This window comes from Salvelinus fontinalis, chromosome 13 (genome assembly GCF_029448725.1).
Source record: "Salvelinus fontinalis isolate EN_2023a chromosome 13, ASM2944872v1, whole genome shotgun sequence".
NCBI classification, from domain to species: domain Eukaryota; kingdom Metazoa; phylum Chordata; class Actinopteri; order Salmoniformes; family Salmonidae; genus Salvelinus; species Salvelinus fontinalis.
Genome location: NC_074677.1, coordinates 18550879 through 18564697, shown reverse-complemented (window position 1 = coordinate 18564697; position 13819 = coordinate 18550879). Strand labels below are relative to the sequence as shown.

At 43.1% G+C, this 13819-nt stretch overlaps 1 protein-coding gene across 1 annotated transcript in view; it reads left to right on the top strand.

Annotated features, from left to right (window-relative positions):
* LOC129868199 (folliculin-interacting protein 1-like) overlaps positions 1 to 13819 on the top strand; it is a 49690-nt gene that overhangs the window by 12971 nt on the left and 22900 nt on the right. Inside the window, exons 4-7 of the mRNA XM_055941955.1 lie at positions 6849 to 6978; positions 11861 to 12004; positions 12227 to 12327; positions 13702 to 13776. Of these exons, the coding sequence (XP_055797930.1) occupies positions 6849 to 6978; positions 11861 to 12004; positions 12227 to 12327; positions 13702 to 13776 (450 nt within the window). The remainder of the gene's footprint in view (positions 1 to 6848; positions 6979 to 11860; positions 12005 to 12226; positions 12328 to 13701; positions 13777 to 13819) is intronic.

The window sequence follows — 13819 nt, the reverse complement described above, 5'->3', positions numbered from 1 at the left end:
TTAAGACCTAGACAACTAGGTGAGATGAGTTCTTTACTGAGCCCTGACATGCAGACACTCGTCCCTCCGTGGAATGAGTTTGACGAGTTAAATGCCCCAGGCCCAGGTCAATAGGCCTATGCACAAAGATGTCGGCAAATTCATCTCTGGAGAGTCAGAAATAAAGGTGATCATTCTGGATCCTATTTTGATGGTTTGCACATCAAAATATAAATCATGCATTCCCTGGATATGTTAGCTTACTTGTTTAATCATAGACAACAGATGGTACAGCCTGTCTTGGCACAAAGACACTAACTGCCCCTACACTAACTGTCCTTAAAATTTTTTTATCCTTAATGAGCAAAATAGTTAACCATTTATTCACATTACTTTAATAAAATATTTCAGTTGTGTATATTACATTCGTTTTATTTGATGACTATTTAATTTCAAGGCATCTCATCTAATCATGGAGCTGCTGTCTGACAAAATCACTATTTTAGTAGTTCTTCAAAGTAAATAAGGCATACTTACTTATGATTGCTGACTGCCTACTATCAATCACTTAGATCATTTATTTTCAGGTAGAGATACCTCTTGATCATGCATTCTTCTGTCTCTCTCAGTGTCTGCCCCACACTAACATAACGTAGCAGGCGTTAAAGAAACACACATACCGGACAAGTAGGTGCGCAATGGATTATGTTCATTGTAGTTAATGACCATGTTTTCTGCGCTAGACTATGTATAATATTGGCCTGTTGGAAACTACAACTCCTAACTACATCGCACAGTTTGGGCTTGATCTGATTTATCTCTAGAAAAAATGGCACAATGTGCGCATTGATCTCAGAGAAAAAACCCAGAATGAAATGGAATTCAAATAATTGATTCGACATTGGTCAATTAGTTGTAAAAAAAGGAGACTCAATAACAGTTTTCAGTTCTCTGTCAGCACTGTAACATAGAATAACTTTATTTTCCCCAGAGAGAATGTTAGTTTGGCAAGTCTGATAAGATTCAAAAAGCACTGTAGGTTGGTGGCACCTTAATTGGGGAGGACAGGATCATGGTGATGGCTGGAGCGGAATAAGTGGAATGGTATCAACTACATCAAACGCATGGCTTCCATGTTTTTGGTTCCATTTGCTCCGTTCCATCCATTATCATGAGCCGTCCTCTCCTCTGCAGCCTCCACTGGTGTAAAGTAAACACATTACACAACATTCTTACACACACTCACGATGGAGCATGATCCACTCAGTCATAGACGCACAGACCTTGGGTTTATGATTTCCTCCGGATTCCTATCTGTTGAACAATCAGTGGTTGTGAACATGGTTGGCCTGGAGATGTGGATGTGATGTCATCCACACACACTCATAGATCATGTGACTCATTAGATCATGTGAGTGTGGAATGCAGAAGTGAGTGCTCACCTGGCTGAAACCAAGGTAACACAACAGGTTGTCGGTCAGGTGTCTGTGAGCCAGCGAAGGTAGGGCCGTTGAAAGAAACGGTTTAGTAGTAGCCAGTCACTCCTGTTGTCAAAGAAAGTAAACAGACGTTGATTTGAACATTTGAAGCCTGTGTGTGTTTAGAATCTTATGTCTTCTCTGGGGTTGTGAGATAATGGAGAGAGGATTCCTGCTTCTTCCAGTGCCCTCTGACCCCTGCCCCAGAGAGAGGGGTTTCACATCTTGACACTCTTCGAGGGGTCACACAGACACACACACTCGGGAATGGGGTGAGTGAGGTAAAAGGCTCTTTTCCCTGACTATTTCATTTGTAGTAGTGGTCAGTGTTGTTAATGTACCACAATACTCTACTCTACCAACGAGACCAAAACAATACCACAACAAAGAAACAGGCGTATTTGCCATAGTCACAGAATGGTACTTGAACTCAGCTACTGCTCTGTTCAATCGTTGGGCATCTTTTTGATTTCAATATCGTAACATTTGATTTTTTTTAAGACAACCATGTATTCATGAATCAATTATACAATTGTACAATCAATGTGACTTTTACCAATCTAACTACAAAACAACAATGCTAGTGGTTTATTTGAATGGTAAATCTCTTGATAAACTGGGTAAGTCAATACAGATGGATGTATATTATTCAATAGAAGTGTGGTGCATTGAGTTAATGAGCTGGTTTTAGCTGATTTCATGGGGCAACAGATGACAAACAATCCCATTTAGGACTTATTTTATTGGCAACAGTTAGGAGAACATATTATTATATTGGCAACAGTTAGGAGAACATTATTTTATTGGCAACAGTTAGGAGAACATATTTTATTGGCAACAGTTAGAGAACATATTTTATAGTACTGATCAACAACAATTGCTAGGACAATATATAATTGTATTGTACTGATCAACATTTGCATAGAAGCAGTCTCTTCAAACTTGATTACGTGAGACATAATTGACAGAAGTACTGAACGTAACAAATTCTAGTGCCGAACAGTTGTATTAATTTTTTATAACAAAAGTACCAAAGTTTCGGTGTACCGTGCAAAACTAGTAGACTCTGTGTGTGTGTGTGTGTGTTGCCCACAGATCCAGTTACTGTGTTGGAGTGGACAATGACGAGGGGTAAGCAGGTGTACTCTTTCACCCACAAGAAAGCGTGATTAGGCTATTCTCGCCAACCGTGTCCTAAAGCAGGGTTTAATTTTCAGCCCAGAGTGTTCTAATATAGCCTAGCTGGCTCGGTTTACCAGAATACTGCACTGGAAAAGTACCCGCTGTGGATTCAAAAACGACCCCCATATCAGACATAGAAAAAGTGTCACAGCTTAGTTTTTGTCTTGAAAGCACCATTATGTTACATAGGTTGATTATCTGTCAAATCATAACGTCAATGATCTTCAGGTCGGAAAGTCAGAGCTCCAGAAAGATGCCTGTGTTTCCGACTTGGAATTCCGAGTTGGATGACCGTTCGAAATGTTTTTTCCCAGTCGGAGCTTGTCTTCCCCCCCCCCCCCGAGTTCCCAGTTGTCTTGAACGCTCGGAAGTCTGAAATTTCCAAGTTCCCAGTTTTGAATGACATAAGTACACAGTCACACAGTATGTGCCAATGGCCTAAGTAGCTGTGCCAGTCCGGTGGGAGGGAGGGCTGTTTGAGGTCACAGTGAGGAGGACAGATTATTCCCTGTGAAGTCCTCCAGTGGATGCCTCTGCCGGTCTCTTTCTTCAGCTTCAGAGGGTGACAAGACGCCCGCCCAGTGGGCTGTGCCTGGATGCCTTTGTCCAGCACAGCGCAAAGATCACCTGACTGTCTCATGTTGTGTGTATTTAGTTCAGTGCTATTCTTAGCCACGCTCTGGGGGAGTGTAGGGGAAAGACTGGCAGACGCACAATGATGCCCAGGTACCCAGTAATATTTACCCAGCTTGATGCTTTTTGTGATACTGTTTTAGGCTTTGACTGTGTTGGATTTGAATGTGGTTAGAATTCCTAACTGGATTGTATTTTCAGCTTCACAGAGCGCTGCAGAGTGTGTGTTGTGCTTTGATCTACTAGTTGTTCAGCTGCGTTGCTATAGATTTACACAATTGAGGGGGGGGACATTACTACTAGAGGAGGCCAACGGCTTGCTGTCATTGAGCCAATGACTATCCATTTAAAACCATGTCTTGGAAGAAGTGTGTGTCTATATATATTTTTTTCCCCAGCTGCCACTGCTGCTAAATTAATATAAGGGAAACACTGGTGTAAATCTGCTGCTGTGTTATGCAATTTAATGTGGTGGAGATTTGGTTCTCTGACGGCTTAGACTTGCTTCTCTATTTGGAACCAGTGTTTACCACCTTTTAGTCAAAGGCTGTCTGTCTTCTGTCATTTTTAGGGAGTTTACTTTGGCACTGCAAGGCTCCGGCTCCTCACACATTGCTTATTTGTAGCTCTGATTGATAGACTTGATCTATAAGGAAATTGTTGTTATTACAAAGGCTAAATAGTAGTACATTTCAAACAATCACAAACTAGGGAGAGATAGAGAAACACTTGTATGTTTTGAGAGATGGCTACTACAAGGAAATGAATATATTGTTTATACAGTAGGCCTTTTGTGTAGGCTCTTTTTATAGGCTCAGTCCTAATTGAGGTCAGTGCTGCTATATGTAACAGTCTTGTAGTCATGTGCTGATGGTTTTATGAATGGCTCTGCTGATGTCTGACTGTCACAGGGTCTGTTTCCTTGTTTCTCTCTCTGTCTCTGTCTTTCTGTCCCTGGTTAAATGATACAAAGTTCATAAACTGTTCCACTCTCGTCTGCTGACTACTGTTCTGATAAGATAGAGGGCCGTTTGACTCAATTGAGTATCCTAGCTGCAAAAATAATTTACAAAGCTCATTTTGTATGTTTTGTTTTTGTGGTCTGTTCTGTTAAGCTGAATCGTATTACTGCCTAGGTTATATGAGAAGATGGTTATCAAAGCAGCATGCTGAGCAGTAATAATGTGGTCTTGAAACATTGACAGGGGCTCTAGGCTGGCGGGACTGTCATTGGATCCCATAATGTAGGCTGTACAGTATTTACGTCACACTGCCTAAAACTGTAGGCCATAGTGAGACTAGTTGGATATGAATAGCCTAATGTGTGTTGGTGACAAATCTGTTCTTCATCCGTCAGTGAATACCTCATGCATGCCTCAGAGCGGACATCATTGATTACTTAGTTGTCTGGGGGGCAATAGGTTTCTGAACAGATGGAGCTATGGAAAACCTGGGCTGTCTCGGGGTGCGTCCCAAATCGGACCCCCAGAGCAGAGCAGATTTCAAAAGTAGTGCACTATATAGGGATTAGGGTGCCATTTGGGATGAAGGTATTCTGTTCTGCTCTCTACAATTGGGATGGGAGTATTCTTGGCCTGCCTTAAAATGCTGATTCATCCCAGGGTAGGCCTCATGGACAAGGCTGAAACTCTGACGTCCTTTACTGAGTCCAAGGATGATGACTATGATGTACCATCATTTGTTTTCTAGCCTCTTTCAAGTTTTTGTTTACCTCCTCGATCAGTGCTGTCATTGAGTGAAGGTTTGATGATGGGCACATAGAGGGGACATTGAACCCAGATAATTGTGAGGACCCTGACACTGAATCAATTTTGAATTATATACAGCCATTATGTGTTAGGCTAATGTGATACCAATTATCAAACAATTTTGAAATTAGTAATCAGCAATGGAGAATTTGATTAAAAGTTCCTTAATCAATCAAATGTATTTAGAAAAAAACTTTGTACATCAGCAGATGTCACATAGTGCTGATACAGAAACCCAGCCTAAAACCCCAAACAGCAAGCGATGTAGGTGCATGGTGGCTAGGAAAAATTCTCTAGAAAGGCAGAAACCTAGGAAGAAACCTAGAGTGGAACCAGGCTCTGAGGGGTGGCCAGTCCTCTTCTGGCTATGCCTGGTGGAGATTATAACAGAACATGACCATTTAAGGCTAGATCATTCTTCAAGATGTTCAAACGCTCATAGATGACCAGCAGTGTCAAATAATAGTCACAGTGGTTATGAAGGGTGCAACAGGTCAGCACCTCAGGAGTAAATGTCAGTTGGCTTTTCATAGCCAAGCATTCAGAGGTCGAGACAGCAGGTGCAGTAGAGCGAGAGAGAGGGTCGAAACAGCAGGTCCGGGATAAGGTATCAGGTCCGGTGAACAGAAACTTTATCAGCAGTACGAGCAGGTGGACTGAGGACTGGGACAGCCAGGAGTTGCCAGGCCAGGTAGTCCTGAGGCAGGTCTTAGGGCTCAGGTCCTCCGGGAGGGGAGAGAGAGGGAGATGGGAGAATTAGAGAGAGCATACTTAAGATCCCACAGGACACCAGATAAGACAGAAGAAAAACAGTTAGGACAGACTGACCCTAGCCCCCCCCGGCACATAGACTATTGCAGCATAGATTCTGGGGATTGAGACGGGGGCTTTAGACTCGAGGCTTGAGAAGAACTAATCACATGACTCCCTGCCCCCCCCCCCCCCCCCCGAACCCAAAGTGAATGGCTAAGCCTTTAGGAATATTGGTAATACTCTGTCACCAGTGTTTGTTAAACAGCAGGTCACAGAGCACACACAGGTAGCCCTGACCAGTACACATCCCTGGCCCTGACAGACCACAGTGACATAGAGAACACAAATACCTGTAGGCTGTGACTTAGCTGTTCTCACTCCCTTTCAATAGGCTACCCTTCACCCCATCATCCCCCCCACAAATTTGAACAGTAGCCTTTAAGAGGACCCCTTCTCACAGACTCTCCAATAAACAGCTAGAAATAGACATACACGCTGCTTCCCATCCATCAGAATTTAGAGAAATCCTCTTCTGTCTGATCCGTCTTTTATGGCCTTCCAAGCCAAACAGGAGGCTGGTGGTGTGGTGGAGACTAGTGGGTGGCCATAGCTGCCTCTGTTCCCCCCTGTGGTGGAGGCTGGTGGGTGGCCATAGCTGTCTCTGCTCCCCATCAGGCAGGCGATGGTATGAGGGACGGAATGGCAGCAATGGTACGACTGTTGGCCCGGCCCACCGACCCAAAGGGCTGACGGATTAAGAGAGCTTTTTAGCCAACTGTCAGTCCATCACTGTCACCTCTCTTTACTTTTTATGATTATTCATACTTATGTAACCAGACACAGTTTAGTTTGATGGCCTTTGCTACTCTGACTGTGTGAGGACAGGTCTGACTGGGGAATGTCTGTCTGTACATGCTGCTGATGTTTTCAGAGTCCGTTTGATAGTTTTAGTAGAATGTCTACATTCATTGTTAGTTTGTTAGTTCATTGTTAGTGCCAGCGTGATCATATGCTTCATGCTTGTCCTCTCTCCTTCCTCACTTTCTCTCTCCAGCTGGTCATCCCCACAGCTGGACCCTAGCCAGATCAGATTGATACTGTACCAAGACTGTGAGCGACGGGGGAGAAATGTCCTCTTCGACTCCAGTTCCAAAAAGAGGAGCGCAGAGGAAGCCCCTGCCTCGGTGAGTGACGTGTGTGTATCTGACTGACAAGGGGTGTTTAATGGGGCAGTACACCACAATGTGGGCAAAATAGGAAATTCTGTGTAAAGCTCCTCCTGTGGCTATATTAAAGAGGGCTTGACCGGTTTGAGCTGGAGCTCTGATCTCCAATACTAGTAGCCTCATCCGAGACCTGCCACTGACGTGTAAAGCATTCTCCCATACTCACATGACCGCAGTCTCTGTGACTGACTGCTGACTGACTCTCTCTCTCTCTCTCTCACTTCAGCCTTTTTGTCATTGTGCTGTCACGGGTTACTTGCTGCAATCTACTGTGATGTTGACAATGCCCATCCGCTTGACCTGTATCACCCATATGTGTCCAAATAGAATGTGTATATTTATTTTAACCTGTTCTAAATCCTTGTTGTACATGTTTATTGTTGTACATGCAATTTGTTTATTGGATAAGGGCCAAAATGAGCCAAGCCTGTCTATTCAACAAGTGTGTACTATGTTTGTCATTGCCAACCAATGCATTCTGCTGCATGGTTAAAGGTGAAGTCTGATCCCTAGCACAATATACTTTATTGCCTGATGATATTGTTTCTCCATAGAGAGGGGAGAGCAAGCCTAGAGAGAGAGGGAGTGAGCTAGAGGGGGGAGAGGGAGTGAGCTGGAGAGCAAGCTGGGGGGAGAGGGAGGGAGCTAGAGCGGGGTAGAGTGAGAGAGAGGTAGGGAGAGAGGGGTAGAGCTAGAGGGAGGTAGGGAGAGGTATGTAGGGATAGGGGTAGAGCTAGAGCGAGGTAGGGAGAGCTAGAGGGGGGTAGGGAGAGGGGAGAGGGAGTTAGGGAGAGTGGGGTGTAGGGAATGTGGGGTGTAGTGAGAGCGGGGTAGAGGGAGGTAGGGAGCGCGGGGTAGAGGGAGGTAGGGAGCGCAGTGTAGAGGTAGGGAGGGAGGTAGTGGTTGCAATTCCAGCTCACCAGTTCCTGAGGAAGTCCTATGACAGCCATTCACATGTTCCAGGCCTTTGTGTTCTCTATCAGGGCAGGCTAGACATTTGTTTGATGCGACCCATTACCGTAGCAAAGAAAGGCATGCAGTCCACAAAAGCATTCCAGTGCAAAATAGGGTGCTATTCTCTGGCACGTCACATGGGGGAAAGCAGATTGGAGTGTAGTTTTCATTTGTATGGATTTGTGACTAACGGATAGAATATTGTATGCTCTGACATCAATCATTTCAAGAGGTAGAGAAAGCCTGTGTAAATACTGTGTGTTGCTTGTGTTTGCTTAGAAATACGAGATAGAGGCTTGATGTTTTTTTTCTTTTCGTCACTAACATATTTTGTTTCTTCCAAGCTAGTGCACTCAAAACAGTGTTTTGAAGCGATGTAGGCCTATTACATAAAGCATGAACAGACCAACCTTTTAGTTGCTGTATACTCATACTTTTTTTGCGGAAAGATTGTACTGTTACACTCTTGCATTCCTAGTGTATGTATGTATGTAAGAGTACTGTGTGCCCTAAGTACATAGTGCCCTCTGTGCAAAATATATGCAACGTTAGTGTTGAAAGATCAGTAAACAGCTCAAATCCTAGGACAAAGACTATATGCTATTCTTTATGTGGTAGGCGTGAATAAACACTCGTTACCTGGCGACTCACTCTGAATTTAATTCCGCTGATCGCTACATACGGTGCATTCGGAAACTATTCAGACCCCTTGACTTTTCCCACATTTTGTTACGTTACAGCCTTATTCTAAAATGGATTAAATACAACTTTTTCCTCAGCAATTTACACACAATACCCCATAATGACAAAGTGAAAACAGGTTGTTAGAAAGTTTTGCAAATGTATTCAGATCCAAAGACAAATACCTTATTTACATAAGTATTCCGATTCTTTGTTATGTGACTCGAAGTTGAGCTCAGGTGAATACTGTTTCCATTGATCATCCTTGAGATGTTTCTACAACTTGATTGGAGTCCACCTGTAGTAAATGTAATTGTATGGACATGATTTGGAATGGCACCCACCTGTCTATATAAGGTCCCACAGTTGACAGTGCATGTCAGAGCAAAAACCAAGCCATGAGGTCAAAGGAATTGTCCGTAGAGCTCCGAGACAGGATTGTGTCGGAGCACAGATCTTGGCAAGGGTACTTAAAAATCTGCAGCATTGAAGGTCCCCAAGAACACAGTGGCCTCCATCATTCTTAAATGTAAAAAGCTTGCAACCACCAACACTCTTCCTAGAGCTGGCCGCCCGGCCAAACTCAGCGTTCAGGGGAGAAGGAACTTGGTCAGGGAGGTGACCAAGAACCCGATGGTCACTCTGACAGAATCCTAGAGTTCCTTCGTGGAGATGGGAGAACCTTCCAGAAGGACAACAATCTCTGCAGCACTCCACCAATCAGGCCTTTTTATGGTACAGTGGCCAGACGGAAGCCAGTCTTCAGTAAAAGGCACATGACAGCCCCCTTGGAGTTTACCAAAAGGCAGCTAAAGACTCTGACTATGAGAAACAAGATTGTCTGGTCTGAGGAAACCTGGCACCATCTCTATGGTGAAGCATGGTGATGGCAGCATCATGCTGTGGGGATGTTTTTCAGCGGCAGGGACTGGGAGACTAGTTATAATCGAGGGAAAGATACAAAAATACAGAGATCCTTGATGAAAACCTGCTCCAGAGCGCTCAGGACCTCAGACTGGAACGAAGGTTCACCTTCCAACAGGACAACGACCCTAAGCACACAGCCAAGTGTCGTGTCTTTGGCTATGCCGGATTAAGTGATATGACATGCTATTCTATAAAAATAATTTCTCTGTAATTAATATTACCTGATTAAGCTAATCAGGTAGGTAATTACCTAGAAAGCTGGGGCACCACGAAATAATGTTTATAGAGCTGATATCTTCCGAATTAACTCTTAAAGACCTAGTAATCTTTTAGATCAATAGCAGTCTATTAATCGTCACCTTATTTCAGTCTCATCTGAACATCGTAGAATTCTTGTTTATCTTCACGAACCCTGGCTAACAAGTTGAATCAGCAATACAAACTTTGGTTAAAATATTTATTTACTAAATAATCACACAGAATTACATAAACACAGATTGGATATTATGTTATACAGAAAACATCCCTGGTGGACGGAGCCGACATGACGGCTGGTTACACAAAGGAAAAGGGGGTTGGTTTTGAGTGAAAGAGCGGGAAGACTGAGGAAGCAAGGAAGAAGCTATGCTATCGTTATTACAGTATCTTATGCATTCTAAATTACCGCCCATTTGAAAAAGGAGAATGAAATCAATATTTACTCTGAGTTGTGCTTCGGTAGGTTGGTCGTAGATGCTGGCCGTGGTGCCCAGAGGAGATCTTCCTTGTCCTTTGAAGAGTGTCTCTGGTGGTAAACTGGAAACTTGGTAGTATCGTGCTGTTTGTTAAAAGAGATCCTTTGTCCGTCCTTTCCTAGCCCACGTTTACATCGGCCGCTGACATCTCAATGGCTAGGAGGTATCACTTCTGGAGTGAATAAGAGTTCAAAGTTCATACCATACTTTTAGCTCATGCTATATTCTGGCTGGTATAGTCAAAATTCATCCTTCCAGCGTGTATAGGTTGTCACCTTCACATCGAAATTCGATGCTAATTTCGTTAGGTCCTTGTCGTACAACCAGAGCTCACGCTGAGGTTGGCTTAGTTCTTTAGGTGATCTTTGTCCTTTCAACGCGGGGACCGATAGTCCTCACGTCCCTGGAACAGCTTATTATCTGAACACTTTCAACATAGGACTGTCGCCCTAATGTCATCGGAAAAGAAAGTTATATTTTCGTAAAGGGCTTATATAGTGGAGGGAGAGAAGGGTGTGTTTCATTGTTTATAACCCATGTCTCTTCACAGGGGCGGGCCACTGATTGAGCAGAGCTTTAACCTTATGAAAACCCAATTCTCTCATTTGGAAGCTAAAATTACATTAAATTTTTTCACAAATAGTTTCATATTTAAACATTTAAATTGCACAACAATTCCATGTGAATCTGATAACTATAATGTGTAGACTTTCCAAGATGCAGTTTGTCATCCTATCATTAATAAGAATGTCTCCGATGACAACCGAACTGACATCATATTCATTAAGTACCAACTTATATTTTCAACTGGTTGGATTACCGAAATATGGTTCCTTTCAGAGAAGAATGGGAGAAACTCCCTGAATACAGTTGTGCCAAGCTTGTAGTGTCATACCCAAGAAGACTCAATGCTGTAATTGCTGCCAAAGGTGCTTGAACAAAGTACTGAGTAAAAGGTCTGAATACTTAAATACGTGATATTTCCGTTTATTATTTTATAAATTAACATTTTCTAAAAACCTGTTTTTGCTTTGTCATTATGGGGTAGTGTGTAGATTTGATAAAAATGTCACACATTTTAGAATATTACTAACTTAACAAAATGTAGAAAAAGTCTCGTGTCTGAATATTTTCCGAATGCACTGTACATTCAGTCTTTAACTGCCATCCTAGAAGTCGTTTGTGTGACTTCAAAATGATGAGTGTTGAATACAAAACAAAAGAATCAACGGTTGGGTCGTCTCTAACGAATCAGAGTATCAAAGTTGATAACACCATCATGTAGGCCGGTTCTGGCCCAGCCCATCGGTTTCTGGGACCAATCAGAATGGTCAGAATGTGTTCGCGTTCTAGAACTCTTCGGGGAGTGAGGCAAATCCAGACTCATCGTAGAGAAGAAACGTCACTTTTGCCGGTGCGATGTAAATGGGTAGCCAGTCAAAAACACCCGTACCAACATCCCAAATATTGAAACTAGAGAAACCCCTATGCTGGAACCAGGGCCTTATTCTACATATGTGTTATTTGTGTAGTTTTCCCCACAGCAGAAGATGTGCAGTAGTGCTGCCCAGGTGAAGATGTATGGGAAGTGCTGCCAGCTGAGGCCTACAGGGGGCAGCTCCAACTCTCTGGACAGTTCCTGTGCCGCCGAGGCCCGGGAACCCAGGGAACAAGGGCTGCGCTTCCAGGTGAGAACATACTGTGTGATAGCCAGAGGGTGCACTTGACCCAAAGCCTGTTTTTAGAATGGGAAGTTCCATTGATAGGAGATGAGCTCTCTAGTACATCTCTATGGGTGAGAACAGTCCCTATATCATGATCCAACGACCCTCAAACCCTATTATGTCGGTCCCGTTCCACCTTCTTTACCCTCTCTGTTCTCCACCTCCTTTCCCTCTCCTGTCTCTCAGGGGTTGCGGTGTTCCTCTGACGCCAACATGTTGGGGGAGATGATGTTTGGCTCGGTGGCCATGAGCTACAAGGGCTCCACACTCAAGATCCACCAGATACGGTGAGATCCAGGGAACAAGAGGGGGAGTGAAGTCAGTTAGGCAGTCTGTCAGGATTTCCATATGCCACTAATAGCTGTTTTTTTGGGGGCAAAAATAATATGAAAAGCCGATTTTAAATAAAATTGGCGCTGACCAATTGTCCAGGAGAATAAAAAAAATGATCCCATTGCAAAATAATGCATTTTAGCCTGTTCGTTGATTGAAATACCAATTGATGTAGTGCGAGAGCTGTTTCTACAGCTCATCAAACAGCTGTTTGTTGCTGCTGGAGTGAAACGTGTGCTTTTTATAAGCACAATCATTGCGCAACAATTCTAAATGCAATCACATGTTAAAAACAATGGCCACAATTAAAAATAGCTTCTGTTTGTATTTCTCAACTGGTAATTGAATCGTGCTTCCCATTCACCATTCAAGTGCATAACGTAGGCAGGCTTCAGCGAGTCATACACCACTTTGCAATGAGCTGGAGGCAGTATGCATTTTGAAAACGAATACTTAATTTTTTGAAACCTGAACGTTTTACTACATATTATGTATTTTTAAAGTAGCCTAGCCAAAATCCAACCAAACATGTAGGCAATTATTTTATAAAGACTTCCATATGCCATTGAAACCCTGTTCTATTGTTTTTCAAATCATTGTTTTTTCATTGTCCAGTAACCAAAGGCACAAATCTAGTCATTATCAACCCATGCTAGTTGCTGGTTGTTGCATCTTTAATTCTCCCCTCAGATATTTTCATCTGTTTCCTGATACCGCTCGCATGTGCAGTGTGCTTTTGACAAGTGTTTTCCCGCTAATTGCATTATGGAACAAACGTTCAGAATTGTAAGTTAAACGTTCTGATCTGTTGCATGAGCCTCATTGCTTTCTAATGTTTTTTGGCATGTAGCCTAGGCCTACTGGTTGTATGAATAAAGTCTGTTTGGAATAGGCTTTTTCTTTCTCGCACAGAACGACAAGGTGACCAATAGAATAGGTAAACTTTTCTACTATCGGGGAAAGTAGATTGACATTAGCTGTTTGTTACTCGTCTTGTTGGCTGAGAAAAATACTGTTGCATCCTTGAATTGAATGTTCTGTTAAGATTAATTACCATAAGCTAAATGTGATTTCGGTCATCCTGAGCACCGTGGGTGGACGCCCTAATCAGTTTATGTACCGAATGCATATGGGCCCGGTACATTTCTTCAATGTCCGGTAAAATTATAATGCTGCAGGTAAAATGTCCAGCGTCACATTTTCCTAACGGAAACCCTACAGTCTGTCCCACACATGCCCTTTGAAGCAGAGATCAGAGAAATGTACACAAATATACATAACACACCAAGTCATCATGACTTTGTTCTCCCCTCATTGTCTGTCCACAGGTCACCCCCTCAGCTGATGCTGAGTAAAGTGTTTACAGCCCGAACAGGGAGTAGTGTCTATGGCAGCCTTAACACGTAAGCCCTACTACGATACGATTTCTCTCGCTTTCTCCTTTCT